Source organism: Neodiprion fabricii, chromosome 6 (genome assembly GCF_021155785.1).
Source record: "Neodiprion fabricii isolate iyNeoFabr1 chromosome 6, iyNeoFabr1.1, whole genome shotgun sequence".
In the NCBI taxonomy this organism is placed as follows: Eukaryota; Metazoa; Arthropoda; class Insecta; order Hymenoptera; family Diprionidae; genus Neodiprion; species Neodiprion fabricii.
In genome coordinates this window covers 24,837,221-24,863,213 of record NC_060244.1, presented here as the reverse complement: position 1 = coordinate 24,863,213, position 25,993 = coordinate 24,837,221, and the positions used below count along the sequence as shown (strand labels likewise).

At 42.4% G+C, this 25,993-nt stretch overlaps 5 protein-coding genes across 5 annotated transcripts; all 5 read left to right on the top strand.

Moving 5' to 3' along the window:
- Positions 1–109: 109 nt before the first annotated feature.
- LOC124185820 lies at positions 110–4,051 on the top strand. Its single transcript, XM_046576954.1, has 4 exons — positions 110–159; positions 458–2,051; positions 2,109–2,564; positions 2,660–4,051. The coding sequence occupies exons 1-4, from the start codon at positions 145–147 to the stop codon at positions 3,253–3,255; spliced, it is 2,661 nt and encodes an 886-aa protein (XP_046432910.1). The 5' UTR covers positions 110–144; the 3' UTR covers positions 3,256–4,051.
- Positions 4,052–4,714: 663 nt separating this feature from the next.
- On the top strand, positions 4,715–6,035 carry LOC124185827 (nuclease SbcCD subunit C-like). Its single transcript, XM_046576966.1, has 5 exons — positions 4,715–4,747; positions 4,826–5,068; positions 5,181–5,377; positions 5,456–5,693; positions 5,810–6,035. Exons 1-5 carry the CDS (start codon positions 4,730–4,732, stop codon positions 5,900–5,902), a joined length of 789 nt encoding a protein of 262 aa, XP_046432922.1. The 5' UTR covers positions 4,715–4,729; the 3' UTR covers positions 5,903–6,035.
- Positions 6,036–9,203: 3,168 nt separating this feature from the next.
- Positions 9,204–11,474, top strand: LOC124185826 (ATP-dependent RNA helicase dbp2-like). The gene is made up of 4 exons (XM_046576965.1): positions 9,204–9,290; positions 9,782–9,852; positions 10,222–10,643; positions 10,737–11,474. The coding sequence occupies exons 1-4, from the start codon at positions 9,279–9,281 to the stop codon at positions 11,048–11,050; spliced, it is 819 nt and encodes a 272-aa protein (XP_046432921.1). The 5' UTR covers positions 9,204–9,278; the 3' UTR covers positions 11,051–11,474.
- A 1,325-nt stretch (positions 11,475–12,799) lies between these two features.
- On the top strand, positions 12,800–14,284 carry LOC124185825 (keratin, type II cytoskeletal 1-like). The gene is made up of 3 exons (XM_046576964.1): positions 12,800–12,914; positions 13,097–13,592; positions 13,701–14,284. Exons 1-3 carry the CDS (start codon positions 12,903–12,905, stop codon positions 14,018–14,020), a joined length of 828 nt encoding a protein of 275 aa, XP_046432920.1. The 5' UTR covers positions 12,800–12,902; the 3' UTR covers positions 14,021–14,284.
- Positions 14,285–17,327: 3,043 nt separating this feature from the next.
- LOC124185568 (extensin-like) lies at positions 17,328–25,664 on the top strand. Its single transcript, XM_046576445.1, has 10 exons — positions 17,328–17,483; positions 17,761–17,932; positions 18,161–18,381; positions 18,441–18,590; positions 21,741–21,776; positions 21,930–22,056; positions 22,196–22,365; positions 22,492–22,635; positions 24,747–25,040; positions 25,325–25,664. Exons 1-10 carry the CDS (start codon positions 17,472–17,474, stop codon positions 25,472–25,474), a joined length of 1,476 nt encoding a protein of 491 aa, XP_046432401.1. The 5' UTR covers positions 17,328–17,471; the 3' UTR covers positions 25,475–25,664.
- Positions 25,665–25,993: the final 329 nt, after the last annotated feature.

The following is a 25,993-nucleotide window of genomic DNA, read 5'->3' as shown; positions in this document are numbered from 1 at the left end:
TTCAGGTTCTCCGTTTTTATACATTTTAGAAAAGTCTCTCTTGTGCTCAGTCGATCCGCATCAGTTGTCTTCGAATATAAAAGAGCCTGGAATAACGAATCACGCCAGTTGGCATCGAGCGATTGAACTGTACGGTATCCGAAAATGGGTACTATGCTGGTACGTTGGAAGCAAATGTATTTCACAACCTCGGCAATGTCTGTTAATTCGCATTGGGGTAGATTGTACAAAATATATTCAACATTTCGGCCTCCCGAACCTGTGTGATATAATGATATAAGTGGATATATTGAAGTGTCATCAACAACATGCGCAAGACGCATAGATAATAAATTCTCGCCACCGCGTGATTTCAAAATTTCGACTCTTCGTCTTAATCCACTAACACTATAAAAAAAAAAAAAAAACCGTGACATACCTTTTGCGATAAATATTACCGACCGTTTATTTGTTGCAGGCTTACAGTGCAGCGCTTCTCTTCGCCGCTGCGATAGCAGCGGCATCAAACGATGCGGTTGCCTCTACAGGATCACCAACAGCATCGGTGGCATCATCGGTTGACGTAGCAGAAGCAACTGGACCAAAGTTGAAACGCGGGATCGTTCAGATTGGAACAAAGAGTTGGGCCAGCCAGAACAGCTATCCGTCAAAATCGGTTAATCCAAGCACGAGTCCCACTGCTGCGAGTCCGATCGGTGGCCAGTACATTCAGCAGGGCAGCAGCCCTGAATCAACGGCCGCGTATTCCCCCGCAAAAATCTACGACCAAAAAATAACGTACAACAATCAGAACGCCGGTGCTCAGCAAGCTTCGCCGTATACCAGTCAAAGTTACACGGCGGCTAAAGAGAACTATAACGGAAATGCTGGACAAGGTTATGGAAATGTTGGGTACAGCGCTCCACAGAATCACGGGATTCCAAATCAGGCTGAGAACTCCGGATACACGGCGGTGTTCACGCCTCAAATTCAACCAGTGGCTGCTCAGAACGCACCGAACTTCGGTAGGTTCCAGAACGCGCAACCCTTGACTGGCCTATCTCAGGCCCAGAACGCCCAGAGTGGTCAGATCCAAAGTGCAGGAATATTCAACACCCCGTACTACACGATTTTTACCACTGGTGCTAGCCCCGTTGAAAATCAGCAGAATGCCGGATTCTTGCAGGCGCCGTTCGAGCAACAAGGAGCTCAGAAGTCCCAAGTGACTTACGCGCCAAATCACCAGACGGTGTCTTACATCGATCCGAGCTTATTCTCTTACCCGACTCAAGAAGCAACGAGCTATACCCAAGCCTCACCTTACTTCCTGCAGCCGAGTCCAGCTCTAGCCGCATCTTCCCAAGTTCAGCAAAACGCTCCAAAGACCAATATTCCGGAGCAGAGGAGTTCAGATTTTTCGCAGATGTACGCACCGTACCATCAAAGCGCTTCCAACTTCATACCGGCTGTCCAGCAGAGCGCCAGTTTAGGTCCAGTGACCGTGGACTTCGAGGGTAAGAAGATACCGCTACCACTTCTTCAGCTGCAAAGCGCCAAAGACTTCCCGGGCTTTGCTCAGGTCATCCACAGTCAGCCAATTGCTCTCGAGACCGCCTCGCCAGCTCAAGCGCAAACTGAATTCAACTTCCTTGCCGACTTCACCAAGAGCTTGACGCCGAATCTTCTGCCGTTCCTAAACAACCAACAACCTAGTCAACCTCAAGTCATTCCAGTAAAGAGCGCCAATGGCAGTCCTCAGTTCCCACAGTACAAGGGTGCCAGTATCAACACTGGACTAGGTTACAACCAGGAAAGACCCGCAGCAGGTAACTACCAGCACATCAAGAGTCAACCCCAACTTCAGTTCGGCGGGAAACCAGCTCTGCCAGTAGTACCAGCAGCGCCAGCAGCACCAGCCGTACCAGTTATTCGTCCATTATCTTCCGTAGTTCATCACCCTTCGGTAAGCGGTAGACCCTTGGGAGAGAATCGCGATGACGTTGAAATAATCAAGAAGAAGAAGCCGCCCGCGCCTGACCCGCACGATTTTGACGAGGATGAAGTGGACGAGGGTACGTGGCAAAAAACTACCACCTCCTTGGATTGGTTCTAATTTGTTATTCTTCCAGGTTACAGAGCGATCGAGAGGGAGTACGGTCCTCAGCACGATGACGTAGAGGACGAATCACCGCATCGCGGATCGTACGTCAAGGAGTCCAGCGCGGAAAGTGACTTCAAGCCGTCCACCGGTTACCCCTTCGAGTCGTACGAGGATAAATTCGGCAGGTACTCAAAGCCTTCGTCGGACGAAGAAGCCGAAGACGACGGACCGTCGTCGAGGTATCATCACCACTCGTCTGCCGACGACGATGACGACTACGACGGGCACTCAACGACCCACCATGCCAATTACAGATCACCGCAATCCAGACCAAGCAGGTACGAGTACCCGGGAGAAGAGAGCCGGAAGAACGAGCGACAAGAGCAAGCGGAGGAAGAAGGAGAACTCGCGGCGTTTAATTCCTACGGGCAGGATTTCGAACAGGAATTCGAAGACTCGTACAAACGAGAACTCCCGCAGAGCAGTAAGTAGGAAATGAATTTTTCCGAGTATACGTTAGATTCGGTTCTCATTGAATGACGATTATCCTCGAACTGATCATCTGATCTGTGTCTCCAGAATACGTCCACGTAAAGGAGGTACCGGAGATTGAAGGCACCGAGCCTGTTACAAAGTACAACTCTAAGTCCAAAGAGTCTCGTCATCAGGCCCACGAAGAAGAGCCCGAAGAGAGCAGAAACTACGGCAGTCACTCGTCGCAAAAGTACCGAAAGGGTCCGAAGAACGGTGACAGCGAAGGTTACGGGTCGAACGTCCGATCCTACAATAGATCACCGAAGGTAATTCACGAAGACTCATTCGGCTACAAGAGTCCCAAGAGCCAAGAGTATTCGAAATACAAAAAGAGTCCCACCGGAGACTCGTATTCCGCAGTGAAGAAGTCGCCGAAGAAGGAATCTTACGTTAAATCGAGTAGGTCGTCCTACAAGTCGCCGGAGAACGACAACGGATACGAAAAGGGTGACTCTTATTCTTACTCGACCGGAAGTGCATGGAAGTCGGACAACAAAAAGGCCCCGGAATCCCGCGATTATCACGGCCACGCAAGTACCGCTGTAAAAACTCTGGCACAACCGGATTCCTCGTTCAGTTTTGACGCGTTCGCGATTGATCCAAGGAGCACGAAAATCGTGCATGATCTAACCGGGATCTAATCGGTAAATTCAACATAATTATAACCCTCACTAGACTGTAATTAATCCACAGCGAGACGAATCACAGAACCAAATTAGTCTGGGCTTATAATCAACGCCTCGAGTGACGACGGATACTCTCGTTCGAAAGGGTGAAAAAATGCTAAATTCCATTTTCACTCGACTCTTTTGGGCTTCAAGACAATATGGCTCGATTAAAAATGCTTAGGAAATCGAAAGCCACGTACGATGTTAATTTGTTGTATATTATATACTCGGTATGTTTACAAATGTGTTAAGTTTTTACCCTCGGGCTGTTCCAGCGGTACTTTGCCACTGGTTGAGCAGATAATTGCCGATTTCGACCACTCTTTTTGCGAGTTCAAAATATCGGTAAAAAATTACTCCCGAAATATTATAGCGCATTGAAAGATTTTGTTTTCGAGTTACATGAATTCGACTTTCGAGTCAAATATTCAAGACGTTGTAGCAAAAAATTATAATTTCGTTCTTAAGAATCCGACCTAGTCTTAAAATTTAGCTAACTTTGTGCTTCTGTGTGCAAAATCGATGAATATAAATATAGACAGCTGTCATGATATTTGATGAAATTCCAGATAATCTTACAGCTGTGCAGCTTCTAATGAAAAATCTAATCTAATCCAATCTAATGAAAAATTTTCTGATGCTTTGAAAATATGTTTCATGCGGCATGAAAACACTTGTAGTGATCCTACAAGCGTTCAGAGCGAGTATGACTAGAAAAATGTAATATTAATACTTTTTTTGTTACGAAATAAAATGCAAGTTGACCATACATTTTGTTCGCTGTTAATTATAATCCTAAATAACAAACAAAATAACAATTTTCGAGATGTCCTTAATCGAGGTTCGTATTTGAAAACAAAAACCTGGCAGGAAATTCAACCAAACCCGCTGATAAGCGCATTTCATATACGGCTCAATTCTGCTGGAATAACCCTTTCGTTTTATACTGTAAATTGGGTATTTCAAAATGAAACTTTCTCTAAAAGCTCTGTTTTCTTTTCTAATTGTAAGTCTCTTTCTCCACGGTTGTTAAATTATCTCCAACATTGATCGGTTTGATAAACGGTTCGCACGATCTCTACAAATAAACGAAAATGGATAAGTACATAATATACTTTACCGATAGACGGTGCAGGTGGATATCTGATAAGGTGTAGGTTGGTACGATCTAAAATTACCAGCTGTCTTCCGAGTTCCGTGTAACGCACAAGCAGAAGAGGTATTCGCGAAAGGCATCACCCAATCTTTTGCAGTAGGAAGCCAAGGCCTATAATTTGTCCGATACAGGGACCCGTATTTTTACGCAAAACTCTGTAATACGTAGTTTTAATTAACTCCGTAATTACGTTAACAACCATGGGCGTGTTTCCCTGTGTCTTTCTTGCGGTATATAAGGGTCGGATCGTCGGGATAAAGTCGCCAGTGCCATCACCGAGGTATCAGCAAGATGAAGACCGCTCTATTGGTAATTCGCGCCAAGATTTATGAAAATAAAAAGCTGATACAAACTATACTTTTTGTAATGTCGAAATATTACATACAGATTCTCCTGTCCGTCTCGATGGCTGTCGCCGTTACGGAGATCCAAAAGTCCCCCGATTCCAAGCCCAAGGATAAACGCGGTGTCTCAGCTTTCGGAGTCCCAGGATACGACGTCTTCGGAGGAACTCCAGCCTTTGGATCCACCGGATGGGCGCCTGTCGGCTACGCCGCTGATGGATGGGCCAGCCCTGACGCAGCTTTGGGTCAGATTCAGCTGCAGGCAACTCACGACATCGCTCTCCAAGTGAGTGAACGGTCCCGAGAGATACCGACGAAAAGACTGAAAGAAAAATCAGCTTTTCTGATTGGCAAAAGGTCGTACCAACATTAATTCGACTTTTCGTTTGAATTAAAAGGCGTTGAGAGATCTCCCGATGGGTACACCGAGCATCGCCTATCCGCCGGAAGTGATCCGGGCGATCCAGCAGGCGAAGGATGCGAGTCGCAACGTCCTTGTGGCTCAGCAAAGAGTCGCGGATGCCAAACAGGCTGCTTATCTTCAGCAGAAGATCGCCATCGCCAAGGAGGCGAACGCCAGAGAGGCGGCTCACAGGTGACTGTACAGTTTCCTTGACTCGATCCTGAAACATGAATCATCTTTTTGTTACCATCTAATATTTTCGCGACAAAGGTCCCAGGAAATCGCAGCCCATGCTATAGCCGAGGCCAGAGCCAGTGCCAGACAGCTGGTTGCTTCCCAGCAGAGACTCGCGACCCTGAAGGACGCGGTTGCAGCTGCCCAAAGAGTCGCTGCGGCCAGAGAAGCCGCCGCTGCTGCAGCCATCCAGAGAACAGCCACTGCCACAGCCGCGGAACTGAAGAAACAAGACGTCGATAAACAGATTAGTATCAGTGAAGAAGAAGCCAGGGTGCGTTGGCATTTTTTCCATTGATTCGCTTACAATTATTCTAAGACGTTTCTAATTATTCAGCTGGTGTCACGGGCATGAATCGGTAATAACAACTGTTTTCTTTTATTTTCCAGCAAAAGGACATCGTTGCAGCGAAGGAAAATGCCATCGCTAACGCACTGCAACATGCAGCGGCAGAGAAACCGTCGTATCCTCCATGGGGATAATCGATGCTCCGATGTACTGATCGGATAAGAAATTATTCACAAGTTAAAAAAATACTTCAAGAGACTGCTGATTATACGCATTCAATGTAATCAACCTACTTAATAATTACCAATACAAGCTAACAATAAGTGGTGATGGTGTAAGGCCGTTGTTAGGCGCTTTTATATTGACTTACATGTTTATATTATACTCGTTAACAATAAAAGTTAATCGACCACCAATTTAACGTGTTATTCTTCATTACAATGAAATTCAGCGAAGCACTCGTTGCTCCGAATCAAAAAGCGTTACCACATTACCTCGAAAGTTTCGCAAATAGACAATCGACACAATTCCGATGGCAAAAAAAGGAGCAAACCGAATGGGGACGAATAAAGGTTCACGCTGAGTTTGATCGCATTAAACTTTGAAAGAGAGCAACATGTTTTTATGTCGGCAAATTCAAAGGTCAAGAGGTAAGCACCGGAAAATATGGAACGCTGGGTTAGACAGGCGTGCTGAATCAAAGCGTGATCCGCGTTTCACGGACGTATCTTCAAATGAGCGTGATGTCAAAATACTTTCAATTTGATCTTGCCTTAGAAATTTCGTGCCTTCAACAGCCTTGTCTATTTGAGATCAATCGATCAACGAACTAGCGATTTGAGCAGCTTGTGTGAAGAGCTCTTCAGGTGCCGCAAGCTCACAGCGAGTAACACGCTTGTGTTAAAAAAAACTAAAACAAACAACCGTTACAAATTGGCATCACGCTGTGCTGCCGCGGGTGAATATCAAAGGAAAACAGCTTCGAGCCATGTATAGATGCACGGCAGCTAACTATAAGACCCGTGGCCACATCATCGACGAATAATTGATCCAATTATTAATAAGATGGGATAAAGACAGAGGTGGATACATAGAGCAGATTAACCGCAGCCAAGGCTAAAGGAAAGGTGAGGTAATGACATTGCTCTAACAACGGTGGATAATTGCAGTGAAAGTATAACGGTCACTACTCGAGAACCGTCAGGCAAGGCGCTCAATACCGGAAACACCTTACCAGGAGAATCAACTTATAAGTTCATCGACCAATTGCCAGTCACCTAATGTCATCTTATCTCGATTCTATCATCGAGCAAGTCTTGACACTGTACGATATACATTCTTAAGTTTGGCGGCTCTATAGTTTCAGGCTATGTCTAAAACGCTCCGCTGATAGAACGAGGCTAAAATCTAATACCGATCAAGAAGCTCGGCTACTCCTCGAATTAGAATCCTGCAACTTGGATCCCCGAGTGGTGAACATCATTTGGGGAGTGAAAAGCTTCACCTTTCGTACTGGGATTTGGACGAGTGTCCGAGAGCCAGGATCTAAGTGTCGGTCGTTGAAATAGAACCAAGCAGAAAAGTCGCGCCTCCTTAACGGCGACCAGATTGGAAGCCCTGACCGCCGTAGGTACTTTCATTTGCGGTTTTTTGATCTCTTTCGATCTATTTGCTCGTGGTATCATTTTTACATACTTTCCTTTCATCCGTGTTGGACATTCACCGCCCATCCGGTACTCTCACTAGCCACCGACCAGAACCCTGTCTCCGCAAAATTACACTCCTCTCTAATAACACTCGTGTTTGGAAGGAAATCTCAGATTGCGTGACTTCAAATCCGAATCAATTATCATTCGGTTATAAATCGATTATACATAACTTGCGTCAATTCTAAGGCAATTCATCATCCACGGTATGACGAGTATTCGAAATTGTAAGTCAGGTGAATCCGAGACGGATTTTCGTTGAAGTTCATGGTAACGGGATCAACCGCAATCTTCTTAATTACTTCATCGTTTTATATTTCAAGAGTCGATGATCCTTTGATCTTTGGTCAGTGCAACAGTCAGCAACCTAAAGCGGCACTTTCATTGCCATTGATTCGCGTATTTATACCTGTCGCCCGAGGCGTTTTCTTTATGCAACCTCTTACTTTTTGCACCACGAGTTCTCACTCTAGATATATACGCACAAATGGAAGTTCGACTTGTCGTGCAGTGCGAGGCTTTTACCTGCCGGAAATTACCGTCGTGTCCGCAAAGCCGAAACCGTCGCGTCAATTAATTAACATCGTTACTAAAATGACCCTCGGGACAAATTGACGATCTTTTCTGCGTTGTCGCATTGAAGTAAATGTTTCTTACTTCAAATGACCCGGCACGTGTGTCTCTGTTTCGAATCAAACGAAAGGATAGGAAGATATAGAAACCACATAAACGACTCTTCGTTTAAAATCTTGGAGGCTTTCTCGCGATTATAATTTATACATCCAGCGACTCGAAATATGGAGAACATACCTAGCTGATATACACGATTGTGTCAAGCGTTCGGAAATTCCAAACTTTCATAACAGGAAGCGTTTCTACAAGGGCAGTATACTCAGTTATAGCTATCGCGGTTACGAATTAAAAGGGTATACATTAAGTTAAACCTCGCAGAGATATAAAGCCATAACTTTCAACAGCAGCTCCACATCCCGCGGTATAGTATCATTAATTGCTGTTCACCGTAAAATTCAAATTATAAGATTATGATCAATCTACTACACGGACTTTCGGACTGAAATATTTAACTCATCCCACTGCGAGCCTCTTCCAAAGGAAGCGTTTCTCCAACAGTGAGATAATAGCACTTTCTTAATTCTCTCATGGAATTCATTTGATGATTATCATTTGATGTATCGCCGAATGAAATTATACCGCATCGAAATAGATTTCCCGAAGTGAGGAAGAACGAAAGTGATCATAAACGTATAATATGTCTATTATGAATATCGCTGTTACTAGTATCGAATACAAATGATACCATCGGGCGCATCGATGGTCGTTGATTCTTGTTGCATTTCACCGGACAAGCGGAACGAGCAAACGAGCAAACAAGCAAGCAAGGCGTTGCCGAGTACTTGCCTGTAAGTAAAATAAAAAGAATAAACACGATTAAAAAGGAAAACACTTTCGTTTCAAGCGCAGAACGACCGACGTTCACCTCTTTGCATTACACAAAGGCTGAAGGCATTATTCGATCATGACGACTTCGATTCCGTCTCGAGTCGGAACCGCAACGATCCCGAGGAGTTCGATGATCGTCGGGTAAAATGACTGGAGCATTTTCTCGCGATATCAAAAGTGAATGAGACACATGTGAAGATACGACTAGGACATCTAGGCGGGCGCAACACGTCGCCAATAAAACGGACGGCTCGGTATAAACTACAGTCCGGTTTTCGCAGAGCGGAAATCCGATCGAGAGGGGAGAAAGCTACGCTATAAAAACGACGGTTCATCGGTTCGTGACTGTAGTGTCCCATCGGCGACTCATCTGGAATAATATTTCCCATTAAATCAAAGAAAAATGATCATTTCCGTGAGTAAACATATCCAATAACTCTGAAAACATCTCGATTATCTTTTCGACGTCGTTGAATTCCGATCGACGATCGCGCGGTGATACGTTTGCTCGAAAAATTTCGCGACTGGCGAAAGGAGCTGATTCTTACCGAGAGTATGCGCTATGCATATTGGAGCCAAGAGATAGTATAACCAATAACCGGCGAAAGGGAAGCTGCTCTAAATGTTTCAACTTTTTGCACCGATCTACTCATTCGCTCGCTACACGCTCGGACATTGTTAATTCAACCACGCTTTTTTCGACGACGCTGCATTCCTCAACGTTATGTTTGAGATAATTGAACACTAAAATAAAACGATCAGCTTCTGTCGCCAACCTATTCACTCGCTGTAACCTACCCTAAGGAAGAATGACCGTTGTCATTAGATCGAATTCAGACGTAGATCCGTACAACATGAGAATTTTGCATTCAACGGTATTGTACTCATGAATATATACTTTTTCAGGTTGTCGCAGTTCTCTTGTTAGTTACGACCTGCAGTCTGGCCAGTGATTATTCCACCGGAGGTTGGCAAGGGTAAGTTTATAAATTGATCGTAAAAATATTCTCAAATTCATACTGTAAAAAGAAGAATTGAATCGTGTCATTCGACTCTCGATTTCTACCGAATAACTGTCAGGTCATAACATATGTAAATCATAAACGAAACGGGTAATAAAAAACAGAATTATGATTCATTTGCATAGAGGCACGTGCCACGAGCTAAACGATATTAGGTGTAAAAAATCACCGAGTGAAATAAATCTCTGCTCATGTTACCATTACGAGTACTATAATTCGTAGTTAAGCGTAGACACGCGTGGCGTGTTATGAGTGTTATTAGCGGTTAATTACGACCTTGGAATATAAATTTCAACGATGTTAATCGTCGATTTCGTTCAACAGAATCGGCTCATCGGGTTCGTACGGCAATATCGATCATGGAAACGGAGCCGCCGACCTCGGCGGGCTGGATAATTACAACCAGGAGAGCTTGCAGCATCAGGAAACAGCGTCTTACGGCTCCTACGGAGGCTCAGGACTGGAAGGCTACGGAGGCGGTCAAGTTGTCGGATACGGGGGTGGATACGGTACCGGTCAGGGCATAGGATACAGTGTCGGAGGAGGAAACGTCGGACTCCATGGAGCAAACATCGAATCGAACTACGGAGGAGGATACGGGGGACTAGGCGCAGCTAGCATCGAATCCAACTACGGTGGAGGATACGGGGGAGTCCAAGTGCAGCATCACCATGCTCAAACGATACCGCTGGGTCAGCACATCGAAGTGACCAGACCAGTCGCCGTTCCCGTTTACAAGGAAATAGGTAACAGCTCGGAGAATTTTCAAATATACTTATTGTATATCTGATGCGGATGGACACGCGCAGTGACGCCAATATTTAAAATTCGTTTTTCAGGTGTTCCCGTCGCCCAGGCTGTCGCCATAGCCATTCCTCACCCCATAGCTGTCGGGGTACCGCAACCCTATCCGGTCCACGTTCCCGTCGCACATCCGGTACCCGTTCCCGTGGTAAAAACGGTCGCTGTACCCGTCGAGAAGAAAGTCCCGTATCCAGTGGAGAAGATAATCCCAGTGCCAGTTGAGAAGGCGGTTCCAATTAAAATCGAGAAGCATATACCGGTACCAGTTGAAAAACCGTACCCAATACACATCCCAGTTTACAAGCACGTGTTCCACAGAGTCAAGAGTCACGGATGGAGTCATCATTAAATGCCATGAATAATGAGTCCATCGCTCGTTTTGTTCTTTGAAACATTTTTGATTGTTTGTTGTTTGTTTGTTGTTTTTGTCATTTAATTTTTTTTATTTTTGCTCTTCCCGATGACTTGTTGTTGTTGTTGTTGTTTATGTAACTTGAACGCATGCATCTCATTTTTAGTATATATGATTAGAGCTGCAGGGATAATATTTCGACGAACGTACCAAAGGCGTGATATATCAGGACCGCCGCCTTTCGTCGCCTTTTCATTAACTCACAATCAGTGTGTGACGTTTATACACACTGCTAAGCCATGACCATGTTACACACCCGTTCTTTGAATGCGTGCGTAATAGCATAGATAGTGTTAAGATACGTATTAATTTTGTACATATTGTTATACTTGATTTACGAAATAAAAAGTTAATTTAAATACAATTATACAAAGAAACTCTTTCTGATTTACTTCCCTATAAGAATAAGAAAAAAAATTTGCGTACGGTGTAGAAATTCATGAAAATTTCACTCCCAGATGTGGAACTCGTTGAAAAAAACGAGTAAACTATCTTCATTGAAAATGGAGCACATATGTAAGAAAGCTTATTGATCGAAAACTGCCAGCCATGGAAATGTATCTCAATGATCGGGTCAAGATTATTAGTTTTCGATACCCTGAAGTAAAAAATTGTTGATTGGCAGAGATGGATGCGTACATCAGAATGGTATGATACCAGTATTATACACGCTCTTCTGGTATAATTAATCATCGACTTCCCCTGACTTTTCCGTTTCTTAATTATAAACACATCAAAGTGATTCTGAAGACGGTAATAGAAAAAAATAACCCGTCATGCTCTCTACACGTGGTGGACTAAATAACTCGACACTTGGATCCAGAATTGAATAATATCTAGCTGTCTGTGAAACGCGGAGTACCGAGTGATTAGTATGATGGACCAAGCCCTCGACGCCTTGACCTTGATGGGCCGAAAACGTCTAGAGATTCCTAGAACTCTTCATTGGTAGTTCCTTTCAACGTCAGGTTTTTGTTTTAAGCATTCTAAAAATTCGTGAGGACTGTTTTTGAAATTTTTAAGCCACAATTTGAGAGCACATGAATCGGTGAGTGTGTTCAAAAACTTTACGAGACGAGTTGAACCATATTTTTGTATCACAGCTCGGCGCGTCGAATTAACTCATTAAATGGATGGATTTGTGGTTAGAAAAACCTAAGGGACCGGTTGAATTATCAAATGTATATAAATAACAAAATCACGAGTCATTCGGCGCTCATTATTCACCCAGCGTGTAAACGAGAGTAAAAGGATTCTATGCATGGTTTGTATTCAAAGGAGAATTGCGTTAATAGTAAAAGTGCTTCCGGTACCTACGCGTCTTTGGATCATATTATACTGCAAGATGCACGATAGTCTTATGCTAAAGTGCAAGAATGGAGTATACTTCAAGTGAAGAGGGAGGCGCGATACAAGCGTCTGAAAAGTATTGAAAACTGTCTGAATACCGAGGAAGAGAGGATAGTTGAACAAAACTTTACCGGGGCGTGGAATACGCTCTCTTAGCACGGGTTTGAAATTGTCGGACAATCGTTTCCTCCTCGATGTTCAAAGCCTGGTCTATAGTTCTCCTCACCCAATGTAAGATACGGTATATTCCATCGGCAAAGATTTGCGCGCGGTTGAAAGAAAGACGGCGACGTATACAATCGGGACAAAATAAATACCGTAGCAGTGAAAGGCTCCCCGGTATATTAAGACGAGAAATGATCGAAATTGTATCAGTCGTAGAAGCGGCTCACATCACAACAGCAGCCTTAGTGCTCAACGAAAGTTCAAGTCCCTAGCCATGAACAGAATCGTGAGTAAAGCCGATGAACGATCATGATTCGTATAGAAAAGACGAAAAACCGTGCACAGTAAAAAAAACTTGATTTCACTCTCATCGGAACAAAACATTCAATCCCGTTCAACCGAACCTCAAGTTTTACCTAAAGTTTGTAAAAAAAATTACGTATAACGAATTGTCCTCTTATCTTTCAGGCACTTTTACTCTCCGTCCTATCGCTGGCGGCCGCCGCGCCCTGGCAGCCATCTTATCACCCGTATCAATACCAGCCCGAGTATCATTCTCAGGCATTATCGTCCGACGCCAACGGTCAGCACATATCCATGAGATCCGGTTACGAGCATTTAAGTTCCGGAAGCGAGGGCGGGGGCTACGATTTGGGAGGCCACGGAGGATCGGAAGCATCCATCGGCCATCTAGAGTCCGGTGGTGGCTATGAGGGAGGTTACGGAGGTCACGGAGGTCAGAGCTTCGAGGGCTTTGGTGCCAGCGGTGGCCACGGAGGCTTCGGCGAGAGTCAAGGATACGCCGCCTTTGACAACTTCGGCGGTGATCACGGTGGCCACGGAGGCGAGGGGGGCGGTCACGGAATTTCCCTGGACGGCGGTCACAACTACGTGCAAAGCGTTCCGGTCTCGGAGCACGTGGAAGTGACGAAGCCCGTTGCGGTTCCGGTGTACAAGGAAATCGGTGAGGATTAAGAACAGCTTTACATCCTCGAGAGATTTAGTCAGGGAAAAAATGACTCCGGAGGGTTCTTTTTCGCGATATGATGTATTTGTTCCGATCGATTTCCAGGTGTGCCTGTCGCTCAGCCGGTTAAAATCAACGTTCCTCATCCGGTTGCTGTTGGCGTTCCGCAGCCTTACCCGGTCGCAGTTCCGGTATCCCAACCCGTGCCGATTCAGGTTATCAAAACCGTAGCTGTCCCCGTCGAGAAGAAGGTGCCTTATCCAGTCGAGAAGCACATTCCAGTCGCCGTTGAGAAGCACGTGCCAATCAAGATCGAAAAGCACATTCCTGTGCCTGTATTCAAGCCCTATCCAATCAGGATTCCCGTCTACAAGACCATCTATCACCACGCAAAAAGCGGAGGCGGCGGTGGTCATCACCATTAAATTTTTGTAAAATATGTGAGAGGAGATTGTAGTTTGTTTTCCTGTTTTTTTTTTTTGTATACGTTTTGTGATTTGACGAATCGGCCCTAAAGTCATGGAGAAGTCATCGGTCGATGTCTGTTCTGGTTGTTAAGTTTTTACACATCTATTGTTTTGTATATATTTGATGAAGTGTTGTACTGTTATTGATAATTTTGTTACTAATTATATTATCTTTTTGTACATGATTTTCTCTTACTGATTAAACGTTGTTGTTTTTCATAATGGTGCGTATCTTTGGCGTTTTACTTGGTGTAAAAATTCTGCGGTCACTTCAAGGCAACGCAACAATTTTTTATATTACTATTTTTTATATTACTTATTCATCGGGATCTCAAGAAGGTCGAATCGTATTCCAAGGGCGATAATTCTTCATTATAAAAATCATACAATGAACACGGAACAGCCTTCTCTTGTTGAGAATGAAAAAAATGTTAAACATACACATGTCTATGGTGTGTAAAATAACTGCGATCATCATCTAACGAGAGAAATTTCCGTTTGTCAGAGTGCAAACCCAAGAAGAGAAATTCTAAAAAGTGATGCATACAATATATACCTTCTAACGATACCTTTCACCGGTATTCGACAGAAACATACGAAACCGCATAAAAAGTGGTAAATCGGCGACGTCGCAACAAGTTGTACGCGTTGGAAACAAACCGCAATTACAGAATTAAACTGAGTGCAGAGTAACGAAAAATTGCAGGTTGCTTTAATGATCGTTTTGTTTTTTCATCCTTTCTGTAAAATCACTACACGACAATGGACACGAGGCTCTCACCGCGATAATCACAGGCATCTTTCTTTCTCACGTAATTGGCTCATGCGGGTAATGAGCGGCAGTGCGGTGACTAAATGCCGCGTATTACCGAGGCTGTGCGAAGGGTGCGAATAGAACTTGGCTATGCAACATTATTTCAGGACTTGATAACTTTCTTATCAACAACGCGTGGAGGAACGTTACCTCGGTTTGAATGAACGGTCTGCATTCGCTGGCAGTGACAGTGACCATAAATAATTGTGCAACACTCCGGGTAATCAATAAACGTTATATTCAATCTACAGCTAGGCCATTCATGTAGAGAGTGAAATGACTGTTATTACCTTGCAGTATTTTCATCAACCGCTTATAACAGCGTGGCTAAACTCCTATGTACTCAGTCATACGAAGAAGCCATATCTAGTTTAACTAAGTGGATAGTAACTGCAGAGCTGGATCAAGAAAGCCTACCATAAGTTGTAGCGTGATTAAATCCTATTTAAATTCGTCTTACGTGACCTAATAAGAATTTGGGTGCTCAAGATTTTCTTTTTTTTTTTTTTGTTTATCGAAAGACTTGGTTTTTATACTGCTCTGCTGATAGAACGTCATAGTAGCAGAGCACTGGCAAAAAGTATATCGAAACAACGCATACTTCAGAATGAATGATTCAAGACAAAAATCAAGTGCTCTTTAGGCACTGTTAAATTATAGGTGTAATATACAAAACTATGATCCTCGAATTTTATCTGTAAAAAAATTAATTCACGTACAGCGCTCTTTCGGCTCTCTCTTTTAATTTAATACAAAAATTTTTATCGCATTCAAAACACGCTGGAATTAAATTGAAATAAATTTTGTCATATATCTCATTTACGTATTTGCCAGGGTGTCGTCTTTTGCACCCATTAAAACAGAAAAGCGCGTCAAGTGAAATTACCAATTCTAGACTACATGAACGAACTGTCTCACTGTAATAAAAATACGAGAGATGTCGGCCTATAGTCTCGACGATGAGTGACTTTACTTTGACTTGACACGAATACGATTCGAACCAGTAATTACAACGATCGACAATAATCATTAATTTATAGTTATCTCCGATCAACGGATAACGAACTCATTAGTTTCTCTTCCGATGATAAACATTAAGAGAGCAAAGAACAAAAATGAAGAGATGAAATTACTCCGTGAAATGTGTCAAGCTTATTTAAATTGAACCACTAAGTGTTTCGTGAGCTAATTGATGATAAGTGAAAGTAAATTGAGCTCCAGATTTTTTCTTAAATTTTTTTCACTCGTCTTTACGATTCTTAAGAATGACGGTGAAAAACAAATGAAATTAAATTTTTACTGACTATCAACAGCTCAAATTTATGATTCTCATACACGAATATGCTTGTGCAAAAAGAGTAAAACAAAGGCCGACGCGTGACCGCAAAAAAAAAATACCATAAAAATGTCGAATAGGTAAGCGAAGATGCTCTTTAAGGATTTAAGAGCGGTTAACGCGAGCCCCGAATTAATTTATCATACATCCCGGGATCATCGCTCAAAATTTCTTACTGTCACGAATTGAACTACATTTAACTACGCGCGGCATCGTCCGTCAAATGTTAAGCACGTCATTCGATGTAACGGTGTTATTAGAACATCAAACAAACATCTCCCACTGTTTTGGAACAGAATTTAGGTCACATTTAAGATCTAATGAAGTTTTTGACATTGAGAAATCGATCCGTTTGAAACCGTAATGTTAACATGATACACAAGGATGGATTTGGAAAAAAATCTAAAACCATCAGGACATTTTTTCTGCCTGATTGTATTACAGGAATATTAGAGGTCAAGAACTCTAGAGCGCAAAGCATAACAGAAAAATAATTAAATAATGGCCAAAGACCTCGGAAGTTTTATATAGATCGTAATTTGAGCATTTAACCAGATTTTTTTTTAATCTGTTGGTCAGTGCCAGTGCAATTGATACTGGAAGGGAAAAAAGACTCGGTGCCACTTTTTTACACATCGACGATATGCGAGGATCAGGATGCTCGAAACGTTCGCAGGTGAAATAGAAAAATAAATGCATGGGAAGAGATTCGGTGTATAAATATTACGCATCAATGAAACCCGGTGAATCGAAGCCATTAGCTGTGCAGCCTCGTCAAAAGTTGTAAAACAATGTTACGGATTACACTGAAGCGTATATAATTTGGCAATGAACGTATCGGGCTTGTTACGCGATTTTGTACAAATGCCTAGAATATGAGGTAAATACCTCAAATTACCGTCTAAAATCCCGTACTTGAGTCGATTTAACGAAAGAAAGGCGGAAGCCTGTTGATTCCGCATACTGTATCTTATACCAGTGGAAGCAGCAATTATATAAGACATAAAATGCGACTGTGTGCTCCTGTTGCCGTACTTGTACCGTAACGATATTGAGTCTGTATTTGAAAGACGGCTCTGATAAACTGAAGCAACAACTACTTGATCGAGTGAACGTGTGTGCGTGCAATTTAAGGTGATAGTGGGACAAACAACCACAAGGTATATAAGTCCCCCGTAAAGAGATCCGTTGGTTAAGTTAACTGAAACTTCGCTCAGGCTTCGAGGGGTCTCGCTGCCTCTTCCCAAAAACTGACAACCATGAACAGAATCGTACGTAATAGTTAAACCAGATTCCTATAAGTTTTCCAAACTTAAATGAAATGAAATTGGAGTAACGATCCTCTCTTTTCCAAAACCATGATCTCGGTGAGCCAAATCAGTGACAAGTGTGCGGCAATTCGAATCGAAAGCAAACGATGAATAGCAACCCCCATAAAATGTGGGGGTAACTAACGCCGATCGATAGTGAAATAAGATTCGTTCAAACGCTTCGTCACAGCTGTATATGAAACGGTGACGCGTTCCTAATGCGAGGTGTATTTTGAAGGTGATTTTACTGGGGATCGCCGGATGGTGTCAGGGGTCAGGCTGGGAAATCGGAGGTCACGGTGGGCTGAGTCTAGGGGAAATTTCTGTGGGAGGTCACGGCCACGAATTGCCAGCAATTTCCCTCGACGAGTCAAGCCTTGGAGGTCACGGTGGCGGCTGGGATCTCGGAGGTGTGTTTCTGCCTCGATAGAGTAACTTTGATATATGAGACAGAGATACTTTGATGATCGAGTGTGACTCGAGCTCCCCAGAACCGATGATTTCTGGCAGCTTGTTAGCAAGACGTCAAAGATTCGTTGGCTGGGGAAATACTACCTCTCGCGGTATTATCGTACCCGCGCAAAGGGGAAACGTCGCTCGATCTGTACGCGAAATTGAACTGTCTCCGTCTTCAACAGGACATGGAGGCTGGGATTCCGGCTTTAGCATCGGAGGCGGGGGTCACGCGGGACACGGGCTTCACGTTATCCCGGTGGTCAAGGAAATTGGAGTTCCGGTGGTCAAACCGGTCGAGGTCAAGATCCCTCATCCGGTGATACAAACCGTGCCGCAACCCTATCCGGTAGCGGTTCACGTGTCCCAGCCGGTCCCGTACGAGGTAAGATCCTCGCGGAAAAGTGTTAGACTGATCCTCGCGGAAAAAACAACTTCCAAACTTTACGCGTAATTCTGTTGCAGGTGATCAAAAACGTCGTGACGAAGGTCGAAAAGAAGGTGCCAACTCCCGTGGAGAAAATTATTCCTTACAAGGTGGAAAAGCCCGTGCCGTTCAAGGTCTACAAACACGTTCCCGTGCCAGTCATCAAGCGATTCCCGATCAAAATTCCCGTATACAAAACCATCGTTCACAGTAGCAAGGGACATTGAGTGAAAAACAGTCAGTTTTGTGAAAGGAAAATGCAACGCAGGTCAACAAGTTCAGCGTCAGAATACGCTTCTCCTTACACAATTAGCAAGTGTGACGTTTTACAATTCACATTTAACCGTTTCAGATTTTTCCGTCACGCATTGTTCTGTTACATGGTGTATTTAAATATTTAAACTAATGATAATCGAAGCTAGTATATTTTCATAGATGTATAAGTATTAATAGCTGTACATTATTTGTTTTGTTTGAAATGATAAACCGTAAATACAAAAAAAAGTTTCCACGAGATTAATCACCTGCTGGATGCAATGTTTAAGATTTTTATCACATAACCATTACCGCATTAGTTCCTTGACCAGAAAAAAATAGGATCGAATCAGGAAATCGCGAATTTGTAATAACTGTTTTTTGCGAGAAGCAAATGACTAACGTGGGTCGTTATCCATAAAATAGCTTGTGAAGAAAAGTAGAAAAATAAAAACAACAAGATTTTTATCGCCTTACCGCGAGTACTGCAGCTGCTTAGTTTCGCACAGCGAAAGTATTCGCGTTGTGAGCAAGAAGTGCGTTCCGAGTTAAAAAATTTCAATCTCGTCTCTCATACCTGACTCGCGCTAAGATGAAAAAAAATAATTACCTAAAAAGGTAATAAAAGCGCGCACTGACGAATAGTAAATTCTCGACTAATCGCCTTATTATTTCCTCAAGTTCAAAAACTGACGGTCCATTCTTTATTAGTACAGGCTGTATAAGAGATATAATAAACCTGTCGTTGCACAGGTGGAGTTTGCAGACAGCAAACGCGTTTTTTAGTCCTTTTAACATTCACCGTTAAATTCAATGTTATACACCAGTATATGGTGTATATATCTGGATACACAAAAAGAATGTCGCAACAACTCGTAGATTCATTTCACCGCGTGAAGAAACTCCCAGCTTTTTAAATTCACGGTAGATATATGCTGCTGTCTGCGGGGTGAAACCGTAAAGCTTCGTCGTCGTCAAGGCAAATGTCTCGGGGATAACAGAGCGTAACCGCATCACACGTCACAAATTGACCCAAACTCGATTCTCTGGCCGAAATGCCTGCATCTGGAGACAATCAATTGGTTTTCTTCTTCGCTCGATGCTGGATAATAAGATTCGGCCAGCATTCAATTATCTGCACGATTTGAGGAGTTGCTTATTTGCCCATGATTCGGCAAGAGATAAATCCACGTACAGTACAAGAGGAAGGAAAAAATCTAAGTGCATATGAAATAGCTGTTTCGCAGTTTTTTTATTTATTTTTCATTTTTGCCGTCTTTTTAAAGGAAGTTTTCCCAGTGAAAGTCAAAGCTACACCGGATAATGGTACGAACAATTCGAAAGGTTACTATCACCTGTTATTTACGTCATCCACACATTTGAAATACCTTCCCCATTCCAATCGCCTCAAGCTGCATTCGAATCAGTAAAAATAATTACCTGTACCTAATATTGTCGGTTAGCGCAAGGCGTTCACGTACACTTTACCGGAAGTTAGCCAACGCGCTGAAATGAGCAGCACATATAAGTATGGAACTAATGGATTATGAACGGTCTGAGATTAACAACTCCGGCAATTCGTTCAACCTGCATCGCCTTTTTTCAATAGCTAACCAACCTACGGATGGAAACTGTTTTCAAACGACGATCGATTCATCATTCGTGTGATTGTATTCAAGATTATGTATTGATATTTATGACTCGACGAAAGGGCGTTAGTTAAAAACCGCTTCAATCACTGTCAAATTACTTTCCAACTGTGCAAACATTATAATTAACGATCGCGCGCTACGTGTAAACATCGATTCTTGAATATCTATAACTTTTATTAGATCATAAAGTGAAAAGTAGGTACTGTACTCGATATGTATATATGGTGTGAAAAATGCTTCGTGATTCTGATTCGCTCCGGTTAATAAATTGTAACGCATCACCAGACAGACTCTCTTACTCTGTAATTAATAACCTCCCCATCCAATTTCCAACCAGTGAAGAGTTTCACCTACGACACCCGGAAGAGTGAGCAAAGCATTTTACACGGCACAACGAACCATGCGATACATACTTATTGTCCGATCTACCACATGCTCAGCGAGGCGTCGCGTACTTCCAGATGGGACGAAGGAGGAAAACTTTTTCAAACTCTGTTAAAAGCATTGGATAATTTACTGTCCGTTTTAAAAAAAAAACATGAAACTCGATACCAAGCACTCGAAGAAGAGTTCACATCAATGTGATTCTACTTTTTTCGCAGGAAAAAATTATACTAATGTATCTATAGAATTAGTTTCAACGGTGATTGATTTTTGTGATACAAATTTCGTAACAATTACAAATACGAGTTTATAAGGGCCGGGAACGTCTATATTGTTTGAGCAAACTCAACAAATCACTTCCGGTGTAAAAGCGTAATACCTACTCAGCCGCGGGGAGATTTCTTTGTACCTTAGCGAGAGGCGAGTGTACGGCGTCAATAACATATTATCCTAGACCTTTCGCGTCCTTTTACTTTTCAAGTATATTGTACATATCGTTTTTTCAAATAAAGAGATCAAACGAAAGGCCAGAATTTTTATACCAAAAGAGAGAAATGAGAAAATTGTCGATCATAATAAAGCGATATACTTTTGGTATGTCTACATAGGTATATATAGTTCAAGATACACCGATATACTATAATTAATATTAGTTTACAACAGCCGTTGCAATTAATTTTTGGTTCAGGTTACTTAAATTCAGTCATACCGGTAAAATTTCAAAGGTTTTGTATGCCGAATGAGAGCAGAAACAGAAAACTGTTGCTTTACAAAGTTACGATGTAAAAAAGACAGAGCTCAGCTTTGTACAATGGACTTCCTTTCAAATCGCTATCTAAGCAGCATCTGTGAGCCAGAGTCTCGAGTGTTGTAGAAAATGTGTAGGTATTGACCAATCCCCAAGTTACATGTGTCAGAACGGAAGAGGAGTGTGTGTACGTGTATATCGTACCGCAGGCTTTTGGTGAAAGGTGGTAGATTCGATCCAAGTATATAAGCTGAAATCTCGCCCCCTGACGACATTCAACACTTGAATCCTTGCGTCAGCACATCCCCCGCACATTTACAAACATGAATAAAATTGTAAGCATTACGGTAGACTCGTGTCCGGATAAATATTTGATGAAAATATGTTGACGGCCAAATTTCACTAACATCAATAACGCTAAAATTGAATAAATTCAAGAATTCGTTCACATCCACGATCGTATAATGAGGAAAATGATTAAATTCTAGATTTTTACTCTGGGACTTTTGGCCCTTGCCACGGTGGTCAGCGCCAGTGGATACGAAGAAGATCACGGCAAGTCAACCTACGAAGAAAAGACAAAAACCGTGCACATTCCCATCTACAAGAAGTATGGTAAGTCTGACACCGGCTTGCATTCATTGACATGTGCAAATCGATCGCATGAAAAAAGTGTTCATCCAATTCTGTGCTAATTATCAACTTTCGGTTCTTCGTCGATCGATTAATCATTCGTACATCTTCTTTTCAACAGCCATACCAATTCCTCATCCCGTGCCGGTACAAGTGCCTCAAGAAATCAAGATCCCCATACCACAACCGTACAATGTCCAGGTTCAGGTCCCTCATCCCTACCCCGTGGAAGTTATAAAGCACGTTGAAATTCCGGTTGAAAAGCCCGAGCCATACACCGTCGAGAAACACGTAAGCAATCGAGAACAAACAAAATAAAAAAAAAAAAAAATCAGAATTTCTAGAGGTAATTTGAGATTTTAATCACCTCGTGTTAACTGCAATGTTGTTATTATTTTTTTTTCTGCATCCGGACAGGTACCCTTCGTCGTTGAAAAGCCCTACCCGGTATACGTCGAGAAGAAATTCCCCGTTCCAATTGCCAAGCCGTACCCAGTTCACGTGCCAGTTTACAAGCACGTTTTCCATCACACTTCGTCCGGTGGACACGGTAAAGGCTGGCACTAAACTTCGGCCATGTGTCAAATTATCACCATCTAAATTTTAACGCCATACAAGAAAACCGCAACTATCTTAATTTAAAAAAATCTACTCAAAAGTTGGAACGAAAAAAAAATATGTATCCTCAAATACCCCTCTGCTTGACAAAACGAGTAACTAGGCCCATTATAAAAAACCCTCTGGAGAGAATAATACTTCGTAAATGATTATTTGGAAAAGAGTGGTAAGAAGAAGAGAAAGACAATTACCTGAGCACATTTATACTTTTACCGAGAAATAAATTGATTATATATACCCCCCCCCCCCCCCCCTCACTCCACTGGCGTTTTCCAACCTGCGGCCGGCATCGACTAAACGTACTCAGCACCCGCACAGCCGCAGTAATTTAAAAGCTATATTCATATGTAAATAGGACGAATTTGTTTATGTTATACTGTGTATTGTTGACTATTTTCGTACGTTTATTTTTTATAAGTGTTTTCCTGCTTTTTCTCTATATAAATGATTTCTAATAAAAAAAGAAAAAAAAAGAAAAATTTAAATAAGCGTTTATAATGTTTATTTAAATCCCTGTTCTATGTGTATCGACGATACGAAATGCAAGATTCAGCTCGTGTGATAAATCGTTTTCAAATTACGGGAAATTCTTCAAATTTCTCAATTCGTCATTTTAACGGGTAGCGTGGAGATCAGGATGAAATAGTTATACAGGAACTAGATTTCGATTTACCGTAACGAGTCGGAGCATATACGTAAAGGACGTTGATACCTGTATATTATGAATCTACCGCCTCGGTAGCGTGCAGAACTACTTTTACTTGCGAGACGCACTTTCACTCCAGCCTCTTTACGTTAATCTCAGTCTCATGGTTGATTTTGGAAGGGGTCTTCGATCGTGAGGAACGCCCCGCGAAGTGGTGGACGCTGTGTTGCTAACTTTGTTTTAATTATACCTACTCTTAGCAAACTCGACCAAATACTGCTTCAGCGCGAGAATTAATTTGCGCGATTGTAAAGCGTTCCAAATTCCACATTTCAGATTGTCAAAATAATCATTAATTGACCATGGAATCGCTGACCGATTAAGAATAACTTTTCATATATTATGAAAAATCTCTTATACAATATGTATTATACAAATGCGTCACGAGTGAAAAAATGTTGTGAAAGGTACTAAAGTTGAATATGAGAAATATATGGATTCTGTAGAAAGGTAACATTAATCAACCAATATCGTGATGCCGCCATACTCTTTGAGAAATTCAATTTGAATTTTATTGTAGCGACAGTTTTCTGCGGGTTATTATATCTACCAGGAAACGTAGAAAACCTATCAATTACAATCGCGAACGTGGAACAGCACTCACTTTCTTTCGCCGAGTGATAGAATTGATTAGCCTGTTACGACAGTTTTTCGGATGGTCTATCTAGTTTGCATAAATAACACCAAATTTCTATCAAGGTATTAACACAGTATAAAACCTCTTCCGGGAAATTAAATTTTTAATTTAGTATTTAAAATAAAAAATACGTACAGCCAAGGAAGCCGCAATTTCTATACACATACGTGGAATCAGATAGGTACTGTTAATATTTTAGTGTGATATTAAACAAAAAAAAAACGAACATTCGATCTAATTAGATTAACGAGGTTGAAGCGGTCACGTTCAAATTAATACCTGCAACAATCCTGCACCAATTTGGAATATTTCTAGCAGTACCGTTCAATCCCCAATATCGGAATGAAATCATAATAACATGGAACAGCCTCCGAGAGAAGGGAGAAAGTAGCGGCAGTATATAAATGATGGCCGTGACTTTGAAAGCATCAAAGCATCGCGGACCGAAGCGAAGTGCAATAAGGTTCCTCGTGTAGTCGAAACACACCACACACACCTGATCCGACATCAGGACCATGAAGATTTTTGTAAGTAGTAACTGCACGTAGCTCCGGCGCGTGAAAGAGAGAGAGAAAAATTTAGTTTCGCTTTTATTTTTATATACTTTTTTTTTTTTTTTTTTACTTATTCCCAAATCAAAACTCAAAACCGGTAAATGAATTTTGGAGTGAGAAAAAGGAGGGTGATCATCATTTGTCTGGTTGAATTTAGATATTGGCAACGATAGTGGGGCTAGCTTCGGCCAGTCATTACGGCGAAGAAGAACATGGGCACGGCGGAACGACGTACCACGAAACCTCGAAACCAGTCGAGATACCGATATACAAAAAATATGCCATCCCAATACCGCATCCGGTGCCAGTCGCCGTTCCCCAGCACATCAAAGTCCCGATTCCGCAGCCTTACCAAGTCCAAGTGCAGGTTCCGCACCCAGTTCCCGTCGAAGTTATCAAGCACGTTGAAATACCGGTAGAAAAACCGGAGCCTTACGTCGTGGAAAAGAAGGTAACACATCGCCAATTGTAATTCTCAAAAATGACTAACACACCAAAGTCAATTCCGTTCTCCTTTCTAACGATCGTGAGAGTCCGCAGATCGCTCAGTATTTATACCCATTATAAACAGCAGTGATCATATCCGGGCGTAAGTAGTAACGTAGCGATATGGTCAGACGGACAATCGAGCCGCACGCATGATTCAGTCTGCGATACAAGCGAGTACTGGACTGGATTTTCTTACTTCCTTTTCTTGCTCTCTCTGAAATTCACGAGTAAAAAATTGTCTTTCAGGTCCCGTACGTTGTTGAAAAACCGTATCCTGTCACCGTGGAAAAACATTTCCCGGTACCAATCCCGAAGCCGTACGCCGTCCACGTACCGGTATACAAGCACGTCTTCCATCACCAAAGCAGCAAAGGACACGGAGGCTGGAAGCACTGATCCGCGCGCAGATTTAAGTTCAACGATCGACGCTAATTGCCAAAAAGAAAGAGAAAGAAGAAAAAAAAATCACGTGGTACCCGATCTTGGAATCGCAATTAAATACTCATACTGTACATACATTTTCTTGTTGTTAATGTTTTCGTTGTTCTCGTTATGTTTTTAGAATAAATCATTTTTTTCTATACGATTTATAACGAGCTGATTTCAATCCACGCACATATACTTCTGATCACTCCCAAACATACGAATGAACAAGTCATTCAACGAACCAGGTATATTTATAACGCAATCAAGCCTACTGTTATAGGTCGCACAATTATTCTTGTACTTTTCTATTTGTTTTCCAAGTCGCATAAGTAAACGGCGGCAACATATCTACGACGCTATGACACTAATGTGAAACTGCAAGAAAACGTATATGGGCTTGACCAGTACACGAATCGTGTTCAGGAAATACCTACATACACGTCGTCGCGGCGTATGACACGTTGCGTCAGATGTTGGGGCAACTTTTTG